We start from the raw sequence: 23,799 nt of genomic DNA, 5'->3' as shown, positions 1-23,799 counted from the left end.
TTGACTGGTACTGTATGTATTGTCGGTAGCCTGATACTGTAAGCAACATTCTATTTCAATGTTACATTCTAGCAATCAACTGTATGTTATGTATCAATCAAACCTAATGAAATGTGATATATTTTGCACCAACGTTGTCTTTGGATTGTAGCTCAAAATATTGCTGGAGTTATGAAACCCTATGATGAAATTCAAAATTATTGAATGATCAAATCAAATGTTATTGCTCACATACACATATTCAGCAGATGTTATTGCAGAAGTAGCGAAATGCTTGTAGGCCAAGGTCTGTTCATCAACACACAGTAGGCCTACCGATTAGTAGCCTAGAATACCGCCATAATAAATCAGTCCCCCAACAGCAAATAGCAAAACAGAATGAGCAAATTAAGAGATTTATTCCATTTCTGATCGAAAGTACACTGCAATTTTGCTCATTGCCCACAAATATATTTCTAATAAGTCTTTAATTAAAAATAAGGCTTCAATTCTGAATTTATTTGGTACCCATTTGTACCCAAAATAACACTGTGCCTGTAAAGAAATATGAAGATATTTTAACATCTTCTGAAGTTGTGTTGTAAAGGCAGGCCTTTTTATAAACATTGTGGATTTTCTGTTTCTTCTGCATCCATTATGCCTGATAGGTTTTCCTATATCTCTCACTGCTGCTGTGTCATTTCACTGTGCCCTCTATACTACCCTAATGCAGCAGGCCAAGAGGGAAATGAAAGCCAACCCCTTAAGATACTGTAAACTGATGGTAGGGGTACTCTACCTACATGTACATAATACCTCAATTACCTTGACTAAATGGTGCCCCCACACATTGACACTGTACCGGTACCCTCTGAATATAGGCTCGCTATTGTTATTTTACTGCTGCTGTTTAATTATTTGTACCTTTTATTTTCAATTTTTTTTTACTTATCTATTTTTTACTTAACACTTATTTTTCTTAAAACTGCATTGTTGGTTAAGGGCTTGTAAGTAAGCATTTCACTGTAAGGTTGTTGTATTCGGCGCATGGGACAAACATAATTTGATTTGACTTAACTATATGTCAAATAATTTGCCTGAAGCCTATTTCCCCCAGAGGTTTGAGGCTTATGTTAAACCTGCTATGATACTTAAATGATCTCTATCACAATTAAAACAACAGAAACTGAAGAAAGTCACAACAGAAGAAAATGATTGACTGTAATGAGTAAGGCTGCTACTATGAGAGCGTGTGCTGCCTACCGTGTGTGTGTGGTTTCAGTGTCCACTGTCGTGGCAAGTTGAGTGGTTCTGGCTGAAGACTCCTGGTTTGAAAATAGTCCCTGGTTTATTGGTAGAATATTCCTGACATACAAAAGGTTCCTGGTTTGGAAATTATGCTAAGGTTAAAGAGGGTCTGTTGTGATAGGCAGACCCAGAATGAAGTGGATTTAAGGGAATAGTGATTGGCAGGTCAGTCTCTGTGAGTGGGGCCTGCTAGCTGACTGGCAGTCCGGCGTTGGTCTTCTTGTCATGGATGGTGCTTAGCATGTCTGAGACGAGCTCCTCAAGCCCATAGGTCGACTTCCAGCCCCAGTCTCTCTGTGCATTGGAGTCATCAAACCTCACTGGCCAGCTGTCTGCTACACACCAGGGGACAATCATGGTCAATAGTTATTTTACACATCACAACTTTCATAAGACCCAATGATGACATCATTCATGATTGGGGACCGTGTGAAGCAAACCCAGAGCAAATAAAATTTGATTTGATTCGATTTGAAATAGCAATGCTGTAGGAGGTCAAGGATGAGAGAAAGGCTGACATGTAAGGCTTACAATATTTAATACAAAAATACAATGCATATCTACTCTAGCCTATACACTATGAAGGAGAAAATGTTTCATATACTTCTGCTATGGCTTAATTCAAATCACACATCTTGAGGTTCAATAACAATTAAAAACACTCCACAGACAGTCAGACACACACCAATAAGGTGAACAATGAACATACCAATGGTCTGGCGGACAGAGTCAGGGTTATAGGTGACCTTGAGGTGGGGCAGGTGCTTGCGTATTTCCGTGGAAACTTCCTCGGGGGTGAAGCTCATGGCAGCGATGTTGTACGTGCGCAGCGACAGTTGGCATTCCGGGGCATGCATGAACTCCACAGTCGCACGGTGGCAGTCACCAATGTGCATCATGGGCAGACGTGTGTCAGCGCGTAAATAGCACTCGTGGTGACCTGTGCTGAGTGCATCGTGAAAAATCTGGACAGCATAGTCTATAGGAAACGAGAGCAAAAAAGTACACAGAATGTATTGGAATATATCCCTATGGCATTAATACCTTAATAAATGATTATATGATAAATATGGGTTACCTGTTGTTCCTCCCCCAGGCTGTGTGTTAGCTGAGATGATGCCAGGATAGCGTAGGCAGCGGAAGTCCAGTCCATACTTGTGATGAAGATACTAACATTGAGAGAAGCAAATAACCAGCAAAAGCATATTCCACTTAATCTGCACTATGTTAATTAATTGACTTACTTTCTCTGAAAAATCTACATGTGAAAACTCTCTCGCTTTAAGAGAGGACCGGCAGGTTGTGTGCTCTCGCTTTAAGAGAGGACCGGCAGGTTGTGTGCTCTCGCTTTAAGAGAGGACCGCCAGGTTGTGTGTGTGCAAGAGTGTGCATTTGACAGCAATGTGGTCGCATTATGACTGCATCTATGACTGTTTGTGTGTTGATGTGTGTATATTTGTATGTATGAACATAACAGGTCACACCTCCCCCATCAGTTCGGCGTGCACTTTGGACACCCCATAAATGGTGTGAGGCCTCTGGACACACAGGTCAGGTGCGGGGTCACGGGGAGAAGAAGGGCCAAAAGCTCCGATGGTGCTAGGGACAAAGAGACGTAAGCAGCTCTCCAGAGCCAGGTCCAGCACATTATGAAGGCCTAGAAAGAACAGCAAGGAGTGAAGCTTTAGACAAAAACATACAAACCTTGCAAAAAGGGATACAGTGATACTGCCCTGGATACTGCTGTAGCGTGTGTGTGAATTTGGAGCTGACCTGTGATATTAATCTTGCGTGCCAGGGCCACATTGGCCTCTCCTACAACACTGAGTAGAGCGCTGTAATGCACCAGCCAGGTGATGCGGTTATTCACCACCAACTCTCTGAGGTTCTTATAGTCCAACACGTCAGCATACACAAACGGGCCTGAGGGAGAGGAGAAGAGATTGACAAACTACGGATTGCCCCTTCAAGGCAGGGAACATGTTATTTTCTGCAGAAAAGAAGAGGATTTGAGAAGCGCAGTATGGAGATGTGCAGGGACATTGAGATCAATAGAGAATTGCTGATCGTGCCAAATAAGAAAACTTACCACTTCTGTACACTTCTGGTGGAGCCTTTTTAATATCCGATAGGATAACGTTTTCTGTTCCGTACTGTTTCCTACACATTGATATTCAATTAATATATGACATTTCAGTTAATTCCTGGAATTTACGGAATTGAATTGGATAGGAGCCCAACCCCAGAAGGTAAACTAGATGTTAAGTGAGAATTCGACAACCTGGGGAATATTCAGGCTATCAACATCGAAGAAATCAGCATTGAAGAAAAGATTGCTCTTTAGTTTTTTTCTTACCTCAGGATTTCTGCAAGCCCCACACCTAACTGGCCAAGGCCTCCTTAACCACAAAGAGAAAAATAATGCACAATACAATGCAGAATTCATAAGCATTCATGAAACAACACCATCTCAATTGTTCTTGTTCATTTGTATTTGCTAAAAGGTCTCAGAGAATATATGGTGAAAATGTGTTTCTTATGTACAATTTCAGAAAAAAGTAGGGCTGGATGTTTTGTCATATTCTGCTTCAACCAGGCTGCAACCTTTTTTGTTTTCATCAAAGCTTTATGTACAGACAAAAACTGGCCTCAGGCCATTATTCTGCCCATGGTCACTTGCTGGGGCCTTTTTGTCCCCAGTCTACTCACAGCCTATTGTACTAAGGAAAAGAGGATGGCCACTTACTGAACAGTGAAAACAACTCGAAATGACAAAGAGAATGACAGCATGCCTATGCGTGTATAAAAAAAATGTGAACAGATTTGACTCAATTTCATAAACACATATACATCCTATAGGGCCTATCTATAGACTATGGGCCATAAAGTGTTATTTGCTACTTGAGATAATAAAAAATAGTTAACCTGTGATGAGAATTCGTGGGTTCTCTGCAGTAGATTGAATTGAATCCTGACTGTTCCGCCGGCTGTTCTGTCGAGGCGACCAACTACAGCCCCGGAATGACAAACTACGCGCCCGGCTGCGACAGCCATGGCACAACGATCCGAATAGAGCTGCCGCGGAGGGCATACAGAACCGCATACCCGGTAGCATGTGGAGCTGTTGACCCTGTGGAAAAAGATGGATCAAAGACAACAGGCTATGTTATCTATTTCATCCGGAAAATCAATCTCACTCAGTAGGAATGACACCATTTAGGCCACAGGCACGGTTCATTCTATGGATTAATTCAAAAATTACAATTTGAACAGTGCAATGGAAAAATCAAATCAAATTTTATTGGTCGAATACACATATGTAACGTTAGCAGATGTTATTGCGGTTTTAGCGAAATGCTTGTGTTCCTTGCTCCAACAGTGCAGTACTATCTAACAATACACAACAATACACATGAATCTAAAAGTAAAAGAATGGAATTAAGAAATATAGAAATATTAGGACGAGCAATGTAGGAGTCCAGAGTGTGTATAAATATCAAATCAAACTGTATTTGTCACATGTGCCAAATACAACACGTGTAGACTTTACTGTGAATTGCTTAACCCAACAGTGCAGTTTAAGAAGAGTTAAGAAAATATTTACCAAGTAGACAAAAATAAAACGTAATGATAAAAAGTAATAGTAAAATGTAACACATTAATAATAACAATAACAAGGTTATATACATGGGGAACAGGTACCGAGTCAGTGTGTGGGGGTACATATTATTTGAGCTAATTTGTACATGTAGGTGAAGTCACTATGCAGATATAATATACAGCGAGTAGCATATATGTATGTATATATGTATATATATGTGTGTGTCTGTGTTTGTGTGTGATGGGCTGTAATAGACATTATGGACCGTGTGTGGATAGAATATATAGTATATCTGAAGAATACGTGGATAGAATAGTAAATGTACAGCATTAGTTGAATAGGATGGCCTTGACTAGAGTACAGTATATACATTTGAAATTGGTTAAACCGTATGTAAACATTATTAAAATGACGAGTTTTCCATGTCTATGTACATATGGCAGCAGCCTCGAAAGTGCAGGGGTGAGTAACCGGGTGGTACCCTGCCTGTAAATTCAGGGCAGGGTACTGGATGGAGGCCAGCTAGTGATGCCTATTTAACAGTCAGCCTTGAGAAAGAAGCTGTTTTTCAGTTACACATCCGTACAACAATGAGTAGGTTAGTTATGTAACATTGTTGTTTAGCCCATTTAAAACATCAATTTTATACAGTTCATATTGACTGAAACACCACGCGTTATCTTTCAGAAGTAGAATGGATACAAAACAACATGTTACCTGTGTGCTGACAAAAACCTGCAATCAGTCTCTGTTCGTGCCAACCACTTGTTGCCCAAACTGAAGACTTTACAGATCGCACAATCGCGTTTCACGATATGTTACAAAACGAATTTATGAAAATTGCGCTGGTAAAACGGGTTTCATGGTAGTTAACTCTTGGAATTAAAAGATTACCCTCCGATTGGTCACGGATTAAGCGCACCAAGCATCCATTGGGTAAAACTAGATAAACGGCTGATGAAAGTCATGCTGGGATATGTGGTTTTCCTTGTTGTGATGTAAGAGCGCAAGAGGGCGTGACTCAATTGTAAAGGACTACAATATCCAGCCTGCAAGGCAATACATGTGGGCAAACATGCTGACTAGCTGCTCACAGTGGATTTGTATTGTGTAGAAATGTTTAGCTGAGTTTGGCTTGAGCAGGACTGGAGCGTAGAGGCTTACTTCAGAGTCAGAGAAGGGATCAAAAATATATTTGACAAGTGACAACAAGCATTATGCTACTTACTACAGTTTAGTGTAATGTATGTCACCTCAGGTGTAGTGTGTTGTCTATGAGTCAAATGCTGTGAAGAGGACTTCTGATTCCTGTCTTTAAAACCCAACAGAAACACACATCAACCAACCAAATCAGAATACAGAAACAATTTATTAACAAAAACAATATGATACAATACCTGTCAAATGTTTTAGAAAAACTACTCATTATTTTGACTATTTTCTACATTGTAGAATAATAGTGAAGACATCAAAACTATGAAATAACACATATGGAATCATGTAGTAACCAGAAAAGTGTTAAACAAATCCAAATATATTTTACATTTGAGATTCTTCAAAGTAGCCACCCTTTGCCTTGATGACAGCTTTGCACACTCTTGGCATTCTCTCAACCAGCTTCATGAGGGAGTCACCTGGAATGCATTTCAATTAACATGTTTGCCTTCTTAAAAGTTAATTTGTGGAATTTCTTTCCTTCTTAATGCGTTTGAGCCAATCAGTTGTGTTGTGACAAAGTAGGGGGGTTGTGCAGAAGATCGCCCTATTTGGTAAAAGACCATATTATGGCAAGAACAGCTCAAAAAAGCAAAGAGAAATGACAGTCCATCATTACTTTAAGACATGAAGGTCGGTCTATACAGAACATTTCAAGAACTTTGATAGTTTCTTCAAGTGCAGTCGCAAAAACCATCAAGCGCTATGATGAAACTGGCTCTCACGAGGACCGCCACAGGAATGGCAGACCCAGAGTTACCTCTGCTGCAGAGGATAAGTTCATTACAGTTACCAGCCTAAGAAATTGCAGCCCAAATAAATGCTTCACAGAGTTCAAGTAACAGACACATCTCAACATCAACTGTTCAGAGGAGACTGTGTGAATCAGGCTTTCATGGTCGAATTGCTGCAAAGAAACCATTGCGATAACAACACCCACCCGTAGCACGCGCTCCAGCAGGTATATCTCACTGGTCATCCCCAAAGCCAACACCTTTTTGTCCGCCTTTCCTTCCAGTTCTCTGCTGCCAATGACTGGAACGAATTGCAAAAATCGCTGAAGCTGGAGACTTATATTTCCCTCAATAACTTTAAACATCAGCTATCCGAGCAGCTAACCGATCGCTGCAGCTTTACATAGCCCATCTGTAAATAGCCCACCCAATCTACCTACCTCATCCCCATATTGTTTTTATTTACTGTTCTGCTCTTTTGCACACCAGTATTTCTACTTGCACATCGCCATCTGGTCATCTATAACTCCAGTGTTAATTTTTTAAATTTTAATTAATTTGCTACTATGGCCTATTTATTGCCTTACCTCATGCCATTTGCACACACTGTATATAGACTTTCTTTTTTTTCTATTGTGTTATTGACTGTACGCTTGTGTACCTCTGTGTTGTTGTTTGTGTCTCACTGCTTTGCTTTATCTTGGCCAGGTCGCAGTTGCAAATGAGAACTTGTTCTTAACTGGCCTACCTGGTTAAATAAAGGTGAAATACATTTTTTTAAATACTAAAGGACACCATAAGAGGAAGAGACTTGCTTGGGCCAAGAAACACGAGCAATGGACATTAGACCGGTGGAAAAGTATCCTTTGGTCTGGAGTCCAAATGGGAGATGTTTGGTTCCAACCACCGTGTCTTTGTGAGACGCAGTGTGGATGAACTGATGATCTCCGCATGTGTATTTCCCACCAAAAAGCATGGAGGAGGAGGTGTTATGGTGTGGGGGTGCTTTGCTGGTGACAATGTCTGTGATTTATTTAGAATACAAGGCACACTTAACCAGCATGGCTACCAGAACATTCTGCAGCGATACGCCATCCCATCTGGTTTGGGCTAAGTGGGACTATCGTTTGTTTTTCAACAGGACAAATGACCCAACACACCTCCAGGTTGTGTAAGGGATATTTTACCAAGAAGGAGAGTGATGGAGTTCTGCATCAGATCACCTGGCCTCCACAATCCCCCTACCACAACCAAATCGAGATGGTTTGGGATGAGTTGTACCACAGAGTGAAGGAAAGCAGCCAACAAGTGCTAAGCATATGTGGGAGCTCCTTCAAGACTGTTGAAAAGCATTCCAGGTGAAGCTGGTTGAGAGAATGCCAAGAGTGTGCAAGCTGTCCTCAAGGCAAAGAGTGGCTATTTGAAGAATCTCAAATATAAGATTTGTTTAGAACTTTTTTTAACACTTTTTGGTTACTACATAATTCCATGTGTTATTTCATAGTTTGATGTCTTCACTATTATTCTACAATGTAGAAAATAGTCAAAATAAATAAAAAACCCTTGAATGAGTAGGTGTGTCCACACATTTGACTGGTACTGTATGTGTTGTAGGTAGCCTGATACTGTAAGCAACATGACTAGGTGTTCCAAAACTTTTGAACGGTTGTGTACATGTGTTTTGTCCTGAAATGCATCATAGTACTAGGCTAAGGTTAAAAGGACATCACATTCGTCCTGCACGAAATAAGCTATGAAATCGTTTGAATTCATCTTGTGAAATGTTTGATTGTCAACAATAATATACATTACATTTTCCCTGATCTCTTAATTCTAGAAAACAAAATCTGGACTTGCAGTGAAAACAGTGTTAAAATGGTAGTTTGAGTAGATATGTGTCATAGAGAAACATTTTTAACAATGAGGAACTTTCACAGTATGCGATGCAATTTGATGTCCATAGGAGCAGCAATCTCTTGCAATAAAAGTAGATTTGTTCTCTCCCTCAACAGTCAATCAACCAGGATGAGCCTCCAGTGTCTCTGTGTGTCACTGTATTGTTGTCCTCTCTTCATCAATGTTTTCAACTTTCCTCACGGCACTCAATGACAAGGTTCCGTATCTCCCCCTGTGTTCCCTCAGGTGAAGAGCATGTTGGGTCCCCCGCAGGAGCAGATCTTATACACATCCAGAAAAAGACATGTTCTTCGGAAATAATGCAATATTTTTCGGTGCGTATTACTCAGCGATTAACTGTTTTAGTAAATACTCTTCATGTAATAGCTATTTCGATTCACCCATCCAACATTCAGCGTATGTCAGAGGGCTGCTGAAGGGGAGAGCAGCCCCAGATCTGCCTGTAGTACTGTAACTCACCTCTCCAGAGCTGCAGGGACTGTGGCTGGACGGAGGGCCAGATGACCAGCTCAGTAGGCTCAAACAGGGGGTAGAGTAGTGCTCCTCTCACAGGGCCTCAGGAGGGACTGGAACAGACAGTGCGTTCTCTCCTTTGCCCCTGCAGCACACCAAACAATAGAGAGAGACAGATGAAGAGCAAGTGGAAAGGTAGAGACAGATGCGGATTTAGTGTGGATAGACTATATTCTTGGACAAGGACTGTGGATATAAGGAGTCTGGACAACGGATGAATCCAGGTGTCACACGTCTCAACTCTCCTGATCGCTGTTGCAGAGGAAGGTGCCATAGTCTGAAGCATAGACCTCATTGGCCAGCCGCAGCAGCAGAGGCTCAGAGAACTGCCGGGCCAGCTGCAACACACAGTCCAGCAGCATCATCAACACATGAGCTCCATCACTTGATCTAAAGAAATGATGAATTACCAGACACTGACGATGATTTACGGATGATGAGAAGCACATTTCTTTATTGATAATAATGTGGGGTAGAGATGTCCTCTTGATTGTTGCTGATCACCTGCAAACGAGAGTAGACATGAGAGTTTATGGTCGCACGCTGTCAATAGGTTTGTGCGCTCAAAACCCATTGTTGTGCATTGCTCAGTGTCACGTTCTGACCCTAGTTATTGTGTTCATTGTTTGTTTTAGTTGGTCAGGACGTGAGTTGGGTGGGCATTCTATGTTTTGTGTTTCTAGGTTGTTTTTCTGTGTTCGGCCTAGTTTGGTTCTCAATCAGAGGCAGGTGTCGTTAGTTGTCTCTGATTGAGAATCATACTTAGGTAGCCTGGATTTCACTGTTGTTTTGTGGGTGATTGTTTCCGTGTCTGTTTCACCACACAGGATTGTTTCGGTTTTCACATTTATTGTTTTGTAATTTGAAGTGTTCAGTTTGGATTTATGTATTAAATAAGATGAACACTCACCACGCTGCGCTTTGGTCCTCTCCTTCCCAGGAAGAAAGCTGTTACACCCAGTATGTAACTCATGTATTTATGATCGGGAAGTACAACTGATGTATTCATGTTTGACTATTAAATCATGAGGGTTAAGCTTAAGAAATGGAGCTGCTTACCTTGTTTTCCTCATTAATTGAAGGGTTATCTGTTAATTTCCTGGTCTGAGAATTGACGGAGAAATGGGGCGTGTTTGAGCGCATAGTTTCTTACGTACAGTACATGTTTATATCCCTGGTTGTATTTATGCTTAAAGCATTGTGTAGAATCTTTATTGAACTGTGTGCACTATGGAAATACATTTTATGTTTATAATATGAACAGGTGTATATTGTAATGGTTGCCCTTGATTCTGAGTATGCATCCTGGTAATCTGTCTGGACCTGCGGCCTTGCGAATGTTAACCTGTTTAAAGGTCTTACTCACATTGGCTATAGAGAGTGTGATCACATAGTCGTTTGTAACAGCTGGTGCTCTCATGCATGGTTCAGTGTTTGCCTCGAAGTGAACATATTTGGTATTTAGCTCGACTGGTAGGCTAGCATCACTGGGCAGCTCGCGGCTGGGTTTCCATTCGTAATCTGTGATATACTGAACAGAAATCTAAACGCAACACAATTTCAAAGAGTAAATTGAAATAGGCCCTAATGAGTTTATCTATGGATTTCACATTGCTGGGCAAGGGCGCAGCCATGGGTGGGTCTGGGAGGGCATAGGCCTAACCACTTGGGATCCATGCCCACCCACTGGGGAGCCAGCCGGGCTTTATTACAGACATAAATACTTCTCAGTTTCATCAGCTGTCTGGGTGGCAGGTCTCAGATGATCCCGCAGGTGAAGAAGCTGGATGTGGTGGTCCTGGGCTGGCGTGGTTACACGTGGTCTGTGGTTTTTAGGCCAGTTGGCCCTACTGCCAAATTCTAAAATGAAGTTGGTGGCAGCTTATGGTAGATAAATTAACATTACATTATCTGGCAACAGCTCTGGTGGACATTCCTGCAGTCAGCATACCAATTGCACGCTCCCTCAACTTGAGACATCTCTGGCATTGTATTGTGTGACAAAACTGCACATTTTAGTGGCCTTTTATTGTCTCCAGCACAAGGTGCACCTGTGTAATGACCATGCTGTTTAATCACCTTCTTGATGTGACACACCTGTCAGGTGGATGGATTATCTTGGCAAAAAGAGAAATGCTCACTAACAGGAATGTAAACAAATGTGTGCAATTTGTTGTTGAGAAATAAGATTTTTGTGCATAGGGAACATTTCTGGGATCTTTTATTTCAGCTCATGAAATATGGCACCGACATTTTTGTTCAGTATAGTTTTCAAGCCCTGCCACGTCTGATGAGTGTCAGAGCCGGTGTAGTAGGATTCGATCTTAATCGTGTATTGACGCTCTGCCTGTTTGCTGGGGCTGAGCTCCCTGCCATACATGACCTCTACACCAGGCGGTGTCAGAGGAAGGCCCTAAAAATTGTCAAAGATTCCAGCCACCAAGTCATAGACTGTTCTCTCTGCTACCGCACGGAAAGCGGTACCAATGCATCAAGTCTGCCCCCAATCCATAAGACTGCTAAATAGTTTGGTTGAATAGTTGTTCACGATGCATGTAACGAATACAATTTGATTTGATTGTTAATTAATCATTGTGTGAAACATATTCCCATTGGCGGATGCATTGTGGGTATAAGAACCCTGCTATTTCATTGTTTGAGAGAGGCAGGGATCAGGTCAGCATGCCTCCAGTTTTAAAGCTATACTTGACACCTGGGTTTTTCTTTGATAGAGTTCCACATATTTTGATTCAGATTGTCTTTGATCATCAACCACTTTTGTTGTAAATACAGTTTTCGCCAGTCTATTTTCTCCATCTACATATAAAAAGGCTCACTCTGGGAAAGAGAAGTCAATATCTGCTGTTGCCTCCTCACTGTTATAATCCAACGGCATGGCCAACCTTACACACATACACACACAGGAAGCCGGCCAGTGTGCGTGTATTTGGGTCCAGGATGAGTTGGGCCAAAGAGCTCACCAGAAGGGTGGTGTCTGTGACCTTTGAACCATGGACTAGAACAGTGTGGCCATCCCTGGACACAGCCACAGAGCACCATAGAGGGTTACATAACATACACTGAACAAAAATATAAACACAACAATTACAAATATTTTACTGAGTTACAGTTCATGTAAGGAAATCAGTCAATTGAAATATATTAATCAGGCCCTAATCTATCGATTTCACATGACTGGGAATACAGAAAACCAGTCAGTATGTGGTGTGACCACCATTTGCCTCATGCATCGCACCACATCTCCTTCGCATAGAGTTGATCAGGCTGTTGATTGTGGCCTGTGGAATGTTGTCCAACTCCTCATCAATGGCTGTGGGAAGTTGCTGGATATTGGTGGGAACTGGAACGCGCTGTCATACACATCGTTTTCAGAGGATCCCAAACATGCTCAATGGGTGAGTATGCAGGCCATGGAAGAACTGGGAGTTCTCCAGCTTGCTCAGTAAGCAGTCCACACTGTGGGAGTGATACCCACAGGCCTCCACCAGCTTTATCAGACTCTCCTGGGGATACACACATACAACTATTCAGTCAATAGGCATAGAGCTATTCAGCCAAACAAATGTGTCATTGTTTGGCATGACAAAAAAAGGGGTTGGCTAAAGCAGAAACAGCCTGGCAACTACGTTAGACATACGTAGCCACAAACACATGAAAGAACTCACACACAACAGGCAAACACACAGACACCTTTCCAGTTGGCAGTGCAGTCTCTTCCAACAGCTGTAGCTAGATCTGGACTCCAACCTGTCCTCTGTCATCCTGGTCTGCTGAACATATTGCTTGGAACCTATGTCAACGATGTAACCCAGCCCAGAGCTGTCAATTACCGACTGGAGGAGGAGCGCATCCTCCCTACAGCGCTTCCTATTGGCTTCCGTCAGGGTCCGGCTACTGCACATGATGACCTGGGAAACACAATTTTGCTATTTGATACCGTAGATGCCATCTACAGACAAAAGTATGGCATTGTAGTGACATGAATGTATCTGTGTGTGACTGCAACTCCATTTATGTGCGTGTTCATGTGTGGGCTCCCGAGTGGCGCAGCGGTCTAAGGCACTACATCTCAGTGCTAGAGGCGTCACTGGTTCGATCCCGGGCTGTATCGCACCCGGCCGTGATCGGGAGTTCCATGGAGCGGCGCACAATTGATCCAGCGTCGTCTGGGTTAGGGGAGGGTTTGGCTGGTGTAGGCCGTCATTGTAAATAAGAAGTTGTTCTTAACTGACTTGCCTTGTTAAATAAAGGTTAAGACACACAGTGTAGTCTCTGTTCACATGACTCAGTCTCTACCTATCCTGCTGCAGGGGGAGATGAAAGTTGGAAGACACAACAACACATATACAGTGCCTTGCGAAAGTATTCGGCTCCCTTGAACTTTGCGACCTTTTGCCACATTTCAGGCTTCAAACATAAAGATATAAAACTGTATTTTTTTGTGAAGAATCAACAACAAGTGGGACACAATCATGAAGTGGAACGACATTTATTGGATATTTCAAACTTTTTTAACAAATCAAAAACTGAAAAATTGGGCGTGCAAAATTATTCAGCCCCCTTAAGTTAATACTTTGTAGCGCCACCTTTTGCTGCGATTACAGCTGTAAGTCGCTTGGGGTATGTCTCTATCAGTTTTGCACATCGAGAGACTGACATTTTTTCCCATTCCTCCTTGCAAAACAGCTCGAGCTCAGTGAGGTTGGAAGGAGAGCATTTGTGAACAGCAGTTTTCAGTTCTTTCCACAGATTCTCGATTGGATTCAGGTCTGGACTTTGACTTGGCCATTCTAACACCTGGATATGTTTATTTTTGAACCATTCCATTGTAGATTTTGCTTTATGTTTTGGATCACTGTCTTGTTAGAAGACAAATCTCCGTACCAGTCTCAGGTCTTTTGCAGACTCCATCAGGTTTTCTTCCAGAATGGTCCTGTATTTGGCTCCATCCATCTTCCCATCAATTTTAACCATCTTCCCTGTCCCTGCTGAAGAAAAGCAGGCCCAAACCATGATGCTGCCACCACCATATTTGACAGTGGGGATGGTGTGTTCAGCTGTGTTGCTTTTACGCCAAACATAACGTTTTGCATTGTTGCCAAAAAGTTCAATTTTGGTTTCATCTGACCAGAGCACCTTCTTCCACATGTTTGGTCTGTCTCCCAGGTGGCTTGTGGCAAACTTTAAACAACACTTTTTATGGATATCTTTAAGAAATGGCTTTCTTCTTGCCACTCTTCCATAAAGGCCAGATTTGTGCAATATACGACGATTGTTGTCCTATGGACAGAGTCTCCCACCTCAGCTGTAGATCTCTGCAGTTCATCCAGAGTGATCATGGGCCTCTTGGCTGCATCTCTGATCAGTCTTCTCCTTGTATGAGCTGAAAGTTTAGAGGGACGGCCAGGTCTTGGTAGATTTGCAGTGGTCTGATACTCCTTCCATTTCAATATTATCGCTTGCACAGTGCTTCTTGGGATGTTTAAAGCTTGGGAAATCTTTTTGTATCCAAATCCGGCTTTAAACTTCTTCACAGCAGTATCTCAGACCTGCCTGGTGTGTTCCTTGTTCTTCATGATGCTCTCTGCGCTTTTAACGGACCTCTGAGACTATCACAGTGCAGGTGCATTTATACAGAGACTTGATTACACACAGGTGGATTGTATTTATCATCATTAGTCATTTAGGTCAACATTGGATCATTCAGAGATCCTCCCTGAACTTCTGGAGAGAGTTTGCTGCACTGAAAGTAAAGGGGCTGAATAATTTTGCACGCCCAATTTTTCAGTTTTTGATATGTTAAAAAAGTTTGAAATATCCAATAAATGTCATTCCACTTCATGATTGTGTCCCACTTGTTGTTGATTCTTCACAAAAAAATACAGTTTTATATCTTTATGTTTGAAGCCTGAAATGTGGCAAAAGGTCGCAAAGTTCAAGGGGGCCGAATACTTTCGCAAGGCACTGTAGTTCACTGTTAAACAATGAGGGTGATTTGTGGTTCTATATGTACACAACCTTTTGAGGGCCATATATGGAGCGAGCCATTGAACCCTTTTTGGTTTGAAATAATATGATTTCTTCTAACAGGGCCTACACTGGGTCTATTAGGTTGTCTTGACATAGCGATCCCCAGGTTATCATATGTTTTAGAACTACAGTAGCCTAAATGTACCATGTCAAGGGTTTCACAGGAAGCTGACTATATAGCTTAGCAGGGATTCATGTTGTTTCCCACATGTACTGTATACACTACACAGTCATAATGTAGTAAGTGAAACCACATGCAGAGCTGGTATTGTGGGCTCAGCAGGATGAATTGATCTGAATCTTGACCCTTCCATTGTGTCTGCCCAGTGACCCATAGGCATGTTGCTCTGTTCCCAACCCCCTCTGTGGACTTCCTGATCCCAGCGCTCTGTTTTCCTGTCACATGTGAAGACCTGGATTATAGTCTGTGATGATTGTCTCTGATTTTAGATTTAATGCAACAACGACGGGACATCTATGTGTGTGTGTGTGGCACTTACTAGCTCCTCCATTTGAGCGTAGGCCTGTGGAGGCGATGAGATACCCCACTGGTCCTGGAGACTGAGTTTAAACGGTCTGTAGAAAAATGGATACATATCGGACACACTTACCAGAGAAGAGAGAGACCACAGAGAGCGAGAGCAAGAGAGGGGGGGGGGGGCCAGATTCATCACTGCTGCAAATGAATGCAGAAAGTCCTCAATTCTTTGCAGTTCATGACAAAAAGCATGTGGAGGAAAACAATAAGAATCCTCTATTCCTTTCGCACAGTAATTGTCGTGGCAGAATCAGAATTATTTAGGTAACATTTCTAAATAAAATGTTTTATTTATTTTATTTAATGCTTATGTGAGATACACTGCTCAAAAAAATAAAGGGAACACTTAAACAACACAATGTAACTCCAAGTCAATCACACTTCTGTGAAATCAAACTGTCCACTTAGGAAGCAACACTGATTGACAATAAATTTCACATGCTGTTGTGCAAATGGAATAGACAACAGGTGGAAATTATAGGCAATTAGCAAGACACCCCAAATAAAGGAGTGGTTCTGCAGGTGGGGACCACAGACCACTTCTCAGTTCCTATGCTTCCTGGCTGATGTTTTGGTCACTTTTGAATGCTGGCGGTGCTTTCACTCTAGTGGTAGCATGAGACGGAGTCTACAACCCACACAAGTGGCTCAGGTAGTGCAGCTCAGCCAGGATGGAAAATCAATGCGAGCTGTGGCAAGAAGGTTTGCTGTGTCTGTCAGCGTAGTGTCCAGAGCATGGATGTGCTACCAGGAGACAGGCCAGTACATCAGGAGACGTGGAGGAGGCCGTAGGAGGGCAACAACCCAGCAGCAGGACCGCTACCTCTGCCTTTGTGCAAGCAGGAGCACTGCCAGAGCCCTGCAAAATAACCTCCAGCAGGCCACAAATGTGCATGTGTCTGCTCAAACGGTCAGAAACAGACTCCATGAGGGTGGTATGAGGGCCCGATGTCCACAGGTGGGGGTTGTGCTTACAGCCCTACACCGTGCAGGACGTTTGGCATTTGCCAGAGAACACCAAGATTGGCAAATTCACCACTGGCGCCCTGTGCTCTTCACAGATGAAAGCAGGTTCACACTGAGCACGTGACAGACGTGACAGAGTCTGGAGACGCCGTGGAGAACGTTCTGCTGCCTGCAACATCCTCCAACATGACCGGTTTGGTGGTGGGTCAGTCATGGTGTGGGGTGGCATTTCTTTGGGGGGGGGGGGCGCCAGAGGTAGCCTGACTGCCATTAGGTACCGAGATGAGATCCTCAGACCCCTTGTGAGACCATATGCTGGTGCGCTTGGCCCTGTGTTCCTCCTAATGCAAGACAATGCTAGACCTCATGTGGCTGGAGTGTGTCAGCAGTTCCTGCAAGAGGAAGGCATTGATGCTATGGACTGGCCCGCCCGTTCCCCAGACCTGAATCCAATTGAGCACATCTGGGACATCATGTCTCGCTCCATCCACCAACGTCACGTTGCACCACAGACTGTCCAGGAGTTGGCAAATGCTTTAGTCCAGGTCTGGGAGGAGATCCCTCAGGAGACCATCCGCCACCTCATCAGGAGCATGCCCAGGTGTTGTAGGGAAGTCATACAGGCACGTGGAGGCCACACACACTACGGAGCCTCATTTTGACTTGTTAGATCTACCCCCCCCTTTTTTGAAAATTCTGTTAAAAATCGCGCAACTTTTCAGCGTCCTGCTACTCATGCCAGGAATATAGTATATGCATATGATTAGTATGTGTGGATAGAAAACACTCTGAAGTTTATAAAACTGGTTAAATCACGGCTGTGACTATAACAGAGCGTGTGTTTCATTGAAAAACGCAAGAAAAACTGCTCTCTGAAAGCAAAAAATAATTTCCATAAGTCACTTCCACCAGTTGTTAAAGGACAACAGAATTTAATGGAAATTTGCCTGCACTTCATACAAATTCCGCACGATGGCGCCATTGTACTAATTTTCAATCGAATTAATTGTTGGAAAATCCATCTGTCTGACCCCAAGTTTTCCAGTCTTCACCCGGATGCAGTTCAAGGAGAGATCAGATTGCATTGTTTTTGAAGTGAGGACCTATTGAAGAGACATCGCCCTGTAATCGTTTTGATAGATTATAAACGTTTACTAATACCTAAAGTTGGATTACAAAAGGATTTCGAAGTGTTTTGTGAAAGTTTATCGTCGACTTTTTTAATTTTAAAAAATTACGCAGCGTTTAAAAACGATGAATTTTTCTGAATGACACTACTTCAATACAAAGCTATTTTGGGTATATATGGACCGATTTAAACGAAAAAAAGACCCAATAGTGATGTTTATGGGGCATATAGGAGTGCCAAGAAAGAAGCTCGTCTAAGGTAATGAATGTTTTATATTTTATTTCTGCGTTTTGGGTAGCGCCGTCTATCGCAAAATCTGTTGTTTACGTGTCGAGCTGGCATTTTGGGGGGTGCATGCTATCAGATAATAGCTTCTGATGCTTTCGCCGAAAAGCATTTTAAAAATCTGACTTGCTGGCTAGGTTCACAACGAGTGTAGCTTTAATTTAATACCCTGCTTGTGAATTTTGATCAAGGTTTGAGTTTTAACGAGTACATTTAGCATTTAGCGTAGCGCATTTGCATTTCCAGGTGCCTACTTGGGACATGTGCGTCTCAAGTAGATTCAAGAAGTTAAGGACATTACATCAAAGTTGGATCAGCCTGTAGTGTGGTTTTCCACTTTAATTTTGAGTGTGACTCCAAATCCAGACCTCCATGGGTTGATAAATTTGATTTCCATTGATAATTTTTGTGTGATTTTGTCAGCACAATCAACTATGTAAAGAAAAAAGTATTTAATAAGAATATTTCATTCATTCAAATCTAGGATGTGTTATTTTAGTGTTCCCTTTCTTTTTTTGAGCAGTGTATGTCATTAGAATGTCTATTCTTGGATAATACTGTTGGCCGGTTGCAGTTATCTGTTCTCTGTCAGGGTTCAGTTACTTGGGCCGCAGAAAGGGGAGAGGTCAAGCTTGTCTTCATATGTAAACATATCTTTTAAACCATGTGAATGGATCGATTGAGGGGGAACCAATTATCTATTGGCTTCACAATGTCTGTGTGCCAGTCACTGTGTCTCCGTGAGCTTGTCCAGAATGGGAGTGTCTAAAACGACAATTGATATATATCCTAATGTCATGTTGTACCAAGAACGAGAAGTAGAACCTCGTTTTAGGAGAGCAAACTGAACGATAATTTATAGCTAATGCTGTCTGGCTATGGAATACTCCTCTCTCAAGTAAAGTCTTCCTTTGTAATGTTCCTAAGATCTGTTATTCGTCATGTGAGTTGAGATGGGTGTGTCTTGGCTATAAATGATACTAAGAATTGTTTTGTAAGCGCTCTCAGAGAATTAATTTATAGACACTGAATTGATCTGAGAGTCAAAGGGTTGTGATGGAGCTCATATAATTAAAGATAGACTTTATGATAACTCTGACTCTGTGTGTGGTTTGCTCTCATGATTTGGTAAATACAGGACATTTCCACTACATACTACGGACATGGAAAGCAGCATAGTGCAAAACACAAAAAACACATCCAGACTCACACACAAGGTATCTCACAATTATGTAAATCCTTTGTCTCTGGCCTGTACTAGAGAAGAGGCCAATAGGTTTTCCATAATCGGCAGGGAGGGAGAGAGAGTTAGGAGGGGGCTTTGGTTAGTGAGACATCCTTATCAACAGCAAACTTAATAATAATAACAACAACAGTAATTATAATATATTCCGTTTAGCAGACGCTTTTATCCAAAGCGACTTACAGTCATGCATGCATAACCAGAAACCCTGACCCAACATTCACTGAGTGATTGTAGGCAGGGCCAGATTACAGAACAGACAGGCAGGGCACGTTCCCTGGAGCCCCCAAACTCCAGGGGGCCGCCAACCCCCTCCAATTTATTTATTTTTGATAAATATGAAGAATTGCGGGAAATTAGGTTGGAAACTACTAAATGTTCTCTCAGCCTAATGGCAAAATGTGTCGAATTGCAGGACATTTGCTTTAAAACTGCAACATTTTCTCTAAGCCTCATGAAAGAATGTGTAGAAATAGCATTATATAACTGCATATATTTCTCTCTGCACCATGGCAAAAACTGTTTTCCCCCAAAAATATTGTTTTCTTCTATTTTTTTTTATAGAATGGCCCCGGAGTCAGTGCCCCAGGGCCCCAAATGTGGTAATCCGGCCCTGTGTATAGGATGGGAAAATGTTAACAGGTTAAACTTTATTAGTAACTATTAGTAGACCTATGCACAATATGTCAATTGGCTGTCAACACGTTGAAATATGGGGTTTAAGCAATATGGCAGCAGTTCTGTATTCTAGGCTATATGGTCCATCAATCCGACTTTGAATGTTAGTGACATTGGTAGGCTATACTCAGTGGTGTAAAGTACTTAAGTAAAAACTACTACTTCAGTAGTTTTTGGGGGTATCTGTACTTTACTAGTCATATGTTTGACAACTTTTACTTTTACTGCGCTACATTCCTAAAGAAAATAATGTACTTTTTCCTCCATACATTTTCCCTGGACACCCAGAACATTTTGACAGGAAAATGGTCCAGTTCAAGAGAACATCCCTGGTCATCCCTACTGCCTCTGATCTGGCGGACTCACTCAACACAAATGCTTTGTTTGTAAATTATGTCTGAGTGTTGGAATGTGCCCCTGGCTATCCGTCAATAAAAAATAAAATAAATAAAACAAATCTGTGGTTCTGCCCCTGAACAGGCAGTTGACCCACTGTTCCTAGGCCGTCATTGAAAATAAGAATTTGTTCTTAACTGACTTGCCTAGTTAAATAAAGGTAAAAAAAATATAAAAAAATAAACATGTGTGTTATTTCATAGTGTTGATGTCTTCACTATTATTCTACAATGTAGAAAATAGTAAAAATAAAGAAAAACCCTTGAATGACTAGGTGTGTCCAAACTTTTAACTGGTACTGTATATTTACTAAAACCTCCTGTGTTGTGTGCTTGTTCATTTACCAGGTACTGTATGAATGTCTACCAATGGCATGCCTGGTGAGTGACTGGTGAGAAATTGAACCAGTCACTCAAAACATTTATAAACTATTTAAAAAGTATAAATAGTACTCACTTTAGATTAAGGACTGCAAAACGACTTCACTAATGATTTGTCATAGAACGATGCCGGGACTAGTTTATGTGGGTGAGGATAGATTTCCAGCGTTGTGCTTCATTTGACAGTGCAGTGCGCAAAGGTTATGTGTAACCTTCTGCCAAGAAGTGACAAGCCTTTCAGCGAGTGAAATAAGCAGGAGATAGGTGGGACTTTCCACCCTTCAGTGGCTGTAGCAATGTAATGTAATCCGACACCACAGTCACTCATTACTACAGCGTATAAACACAATTCCTGGGCTGAAGAGACGGATTCAGAAGCTTCTAAATATTTATAAAACAATTAAAATACACAGACAGTCCCCGAATTGACCTTTACTGTAATCAAATAAAATAAAATGTTATTTGTCACATGCACCAAATATCAACAGGTTTAGTAGACCTTAACATGAAATGCTTACTTACAAGCCCTTAACCAACAATGCAGTTAAGAAAAATAAGTTTATATAGCACTGTATAAATGTCTATTAGACGGCTATTGCCTTATTGTTATAAAAGCCAATTTAGCGACTTGTTAGGCTAAATTGCAAGTAGTAGCCTATTGTATAAATGTTCTCCCAAATCCCCCATTTCCCTAATTAGCCTATAGTAGGTATGAAATATATTTCATACAATACACAGCTAAAATATGAGGCCTAGCTGGCAGCAGTAGGCTACATGATCTGTGTCAGTGTGCATGAGTGTGTCTTCTCTGTTTTCTTCCTATACCTCGACTGCACCACAGCAGCTGATCTGTCATTTCTGCACCACAGTAGCTGATCTGTCATTTCTGCACCACAGCAGCTGATCTGTCATTTCTGCACCACAGCAGCTGATCTGTCATTTCTGCACCACAGCAGCTGATCTGTCATTTCTGCACCACAGCAGCTGATCTGTCATTTCTGCACCACAGCAGCTGATCTGCCGTTTCTGCACCACAGCAGCTGATCTGTCATTTTTGCACCACAGCAGCTGATCTGTCATTTCTGCACCACAGCAGCTGATCTGCCGTTTCTGCACCACAGCAGCTGATCTGCCGTTTCTGCACCACAGCAGCTGATCTGCCGTTTCTGCACCACAGCAGCTGATCTGCCATTTCTGCACCACAGTAGCTGATCTGTCATTTTTGCACCACAGTAGCTGATCTGTCATTTCTGCACCACAGCAGCTGATCTGCCGTTTCTGCACCACAGCAGCTGATCTGCCGTTTCTGCACCACAGCAGCTGATCTGCCATTTCTGCACCACAGTAGCTGATCTGTCATTTCTGCGCCACAGCAGCTGATCTGCCATTTCTGCACCACAGTAGCTGATCTGTCATTTCTCACAGACACAGCACTAGGACCTGCTGAACCAGAACTTTCAGCAAGTAAGTCGGTTCATTTCACAAATTTAGCAGCTTCGGCCTCAAAAGCCCTTTTTTCGTCTAACTTTTTCGGTACTATACCTTTCTGTTTTTCTGTTCTGACTTAGTGACTGACGGAGAGTCAGAGCAGGTCTCGCTCTCTTTGATTATGTGTTCTTTACTTTGAATGTTAATTCGCGCCACCTCAGCTCAGCTAATCAGAAAACTGGGCCGACCCATTTTCGTAGGTGCCCAGCCTTTGCCCACTGGTCAGCCAAATGCTTAATATAGATTATTATGGAAATCTGAAGACATAACAACTAGGATAGGTTGCTAATAAGACTAGGATTATGCCTTTGGCTTCTGGACAAAGAAAACAAGTTGATATGAAACCAATAGAACAGGAGAGAAATGACATGAGGAAGTGTTTAGGCCTATAAAGTAAGTCCCTAAATGTTTCTATGGTCAGATTTTGGCTAGGCTACTTTGAAGCAAGGTAAGAGTACCAATTATACCGTGACATTTGGGGGACTCTTTTTCACAGGGCTAATTTTTATAAAGACATGTACAGTGCCTTGCGAAAGTATTCACCCCCTTGGCATTTTTCCTATTTTGTTGCCTTACAACCTGGTATTAAAATATATTTTTTTGTGTTTTTTTTATCATTTAATGTACACAACACGCCTACCACTTTAAAGATTCAGAATATTTTTTATTGCGAAACAAACAAGAAATAAGACAAAAAAAAACAGAAAACTTGAGCGTGCATAACTATTCACCCACCCAAAGTCAATACTTTGTAGAGGCACCTTTTGCAGCAATTACAGCTGCAAGTCTCTTGGGATATGTCTCTATAAGCTTGGCCCATCTAGCCACTGGGATTTGTTGCCTATTCTTCAAGGCAAAACTACTCCAGCTCCTTCAAGTTGGATGGGTTCCTGCTGGTGTACAGCAATATATAAGTCATACCACAGATTCTCAATTGGATTGAGGTCTGGGTTTCGACTAGGCCATTCCAAGACTTTTAAATGTTTCCTCTTAAACCACTCGAGTGTTGCTTTAGCAGTATGCTTAGGGTCATTGTCCTGCTGGAAGGTGAACCTCTGTCCCAGTCTAAAATATCTGGGATGGTATTCTCAGGGGGGTGAGAGGTGTTGGGTTTGTGCCAACGTTTTCCTTGATGGCCAAAAATGCTACATTTTTGTATCATCTGAGCATAATACCTTCTTCCATATGTTTGGGAAGTCTCCCACATGCCTTTTGGCAAACACATTTGCTTATTCTTTTCTTTAAGCAATGACTTTTTTTCTGGCCACTCTTCAGCAAAGCCCAGCTCTGTGGAGTGTACGGCTTAAAGGGGTACTATGGATAGATACTCCAATCTCCGCTGTGGAGCTTTGCTGCTCCTTCAGGCTAATTCCTTGGT

At 42.0% G+C, this 23,799-nt stretch overlaps 2 protein-coding genes across 2 annotated transcripts in view; one reads left to right on the top strand and one right to left on the bottom strand.

The window, feature by feature from the left end:
- Nucleotides 1-379: 379 nt before the first annotated feature.
- LOC110504320 (L-threonine 3-dehydrogenase, mitochondrial) lies at nucleotides 380-5,883 on the bottom strand. Its single transcript, XM_021583102.3, has 9 exons — nucleotides 5,606-5,883; nucleotides 4,213-4,417; nucleotides 3,644-3,686; nucleotides 3,377-3,447; nucleotides 3,061-3,210; nucleotides 2,772-2,944; nucleotides 2,366-2,456; nucleotides 1,997-2,266; nucleotides 380-1,622 (listed from the first exon to the last, which is right to left on the bottom strand). Exons 2-9 carry the CDS (start codon nucleotides 4,400-4,402, stop codon nucleotides 1,477-1,479), a joined length of 1,134 nt encoding a protein of 377 aa, XP_021438777.1. The 5' UTR covers nucleotides 4,403-4,417; nucleotides 5,606-5,883; the 3' UTR covers nucleotides 380-1,476.
- A 12,006-nt stretch (nucleotides 5,884-17,889) lies between these two features.
- LOC100136288 (LCK2) overlaps nucleotides 17,890-23,799 on the top strand; it is a 43,878-nt gene continuing 37,968 nt past the window's right edge. The window contains exon 1 of the mRNA XM_090219213.1: nucleotides 17,890-18,209. The gene's annotated coding sequence lies outside the window, so the exon portion shown is untranslated. The remainder of the gene's footprint in view (nucleotides 18,210-23,799) is intronic.

The sequence above is a fragment of the Oncorhynchus mykiss genome, chromosome 25 (genome assembly GCF_057628025.1).
Source record: "Oncorhynchus mykiss isolate SJ-2025 chromosome 25, ASM5762802v1, whole genome shotgun sequence".
NCBI lineage: Eukaryota > Metazoa > Chordata > Actinopteri > Salmoniformes > Salmonidae > Oncorhynchus > Oncorhynchus mykiss.
This window is presented reverse-complemented; position numbering and strand designations above follow the sequence as displayed.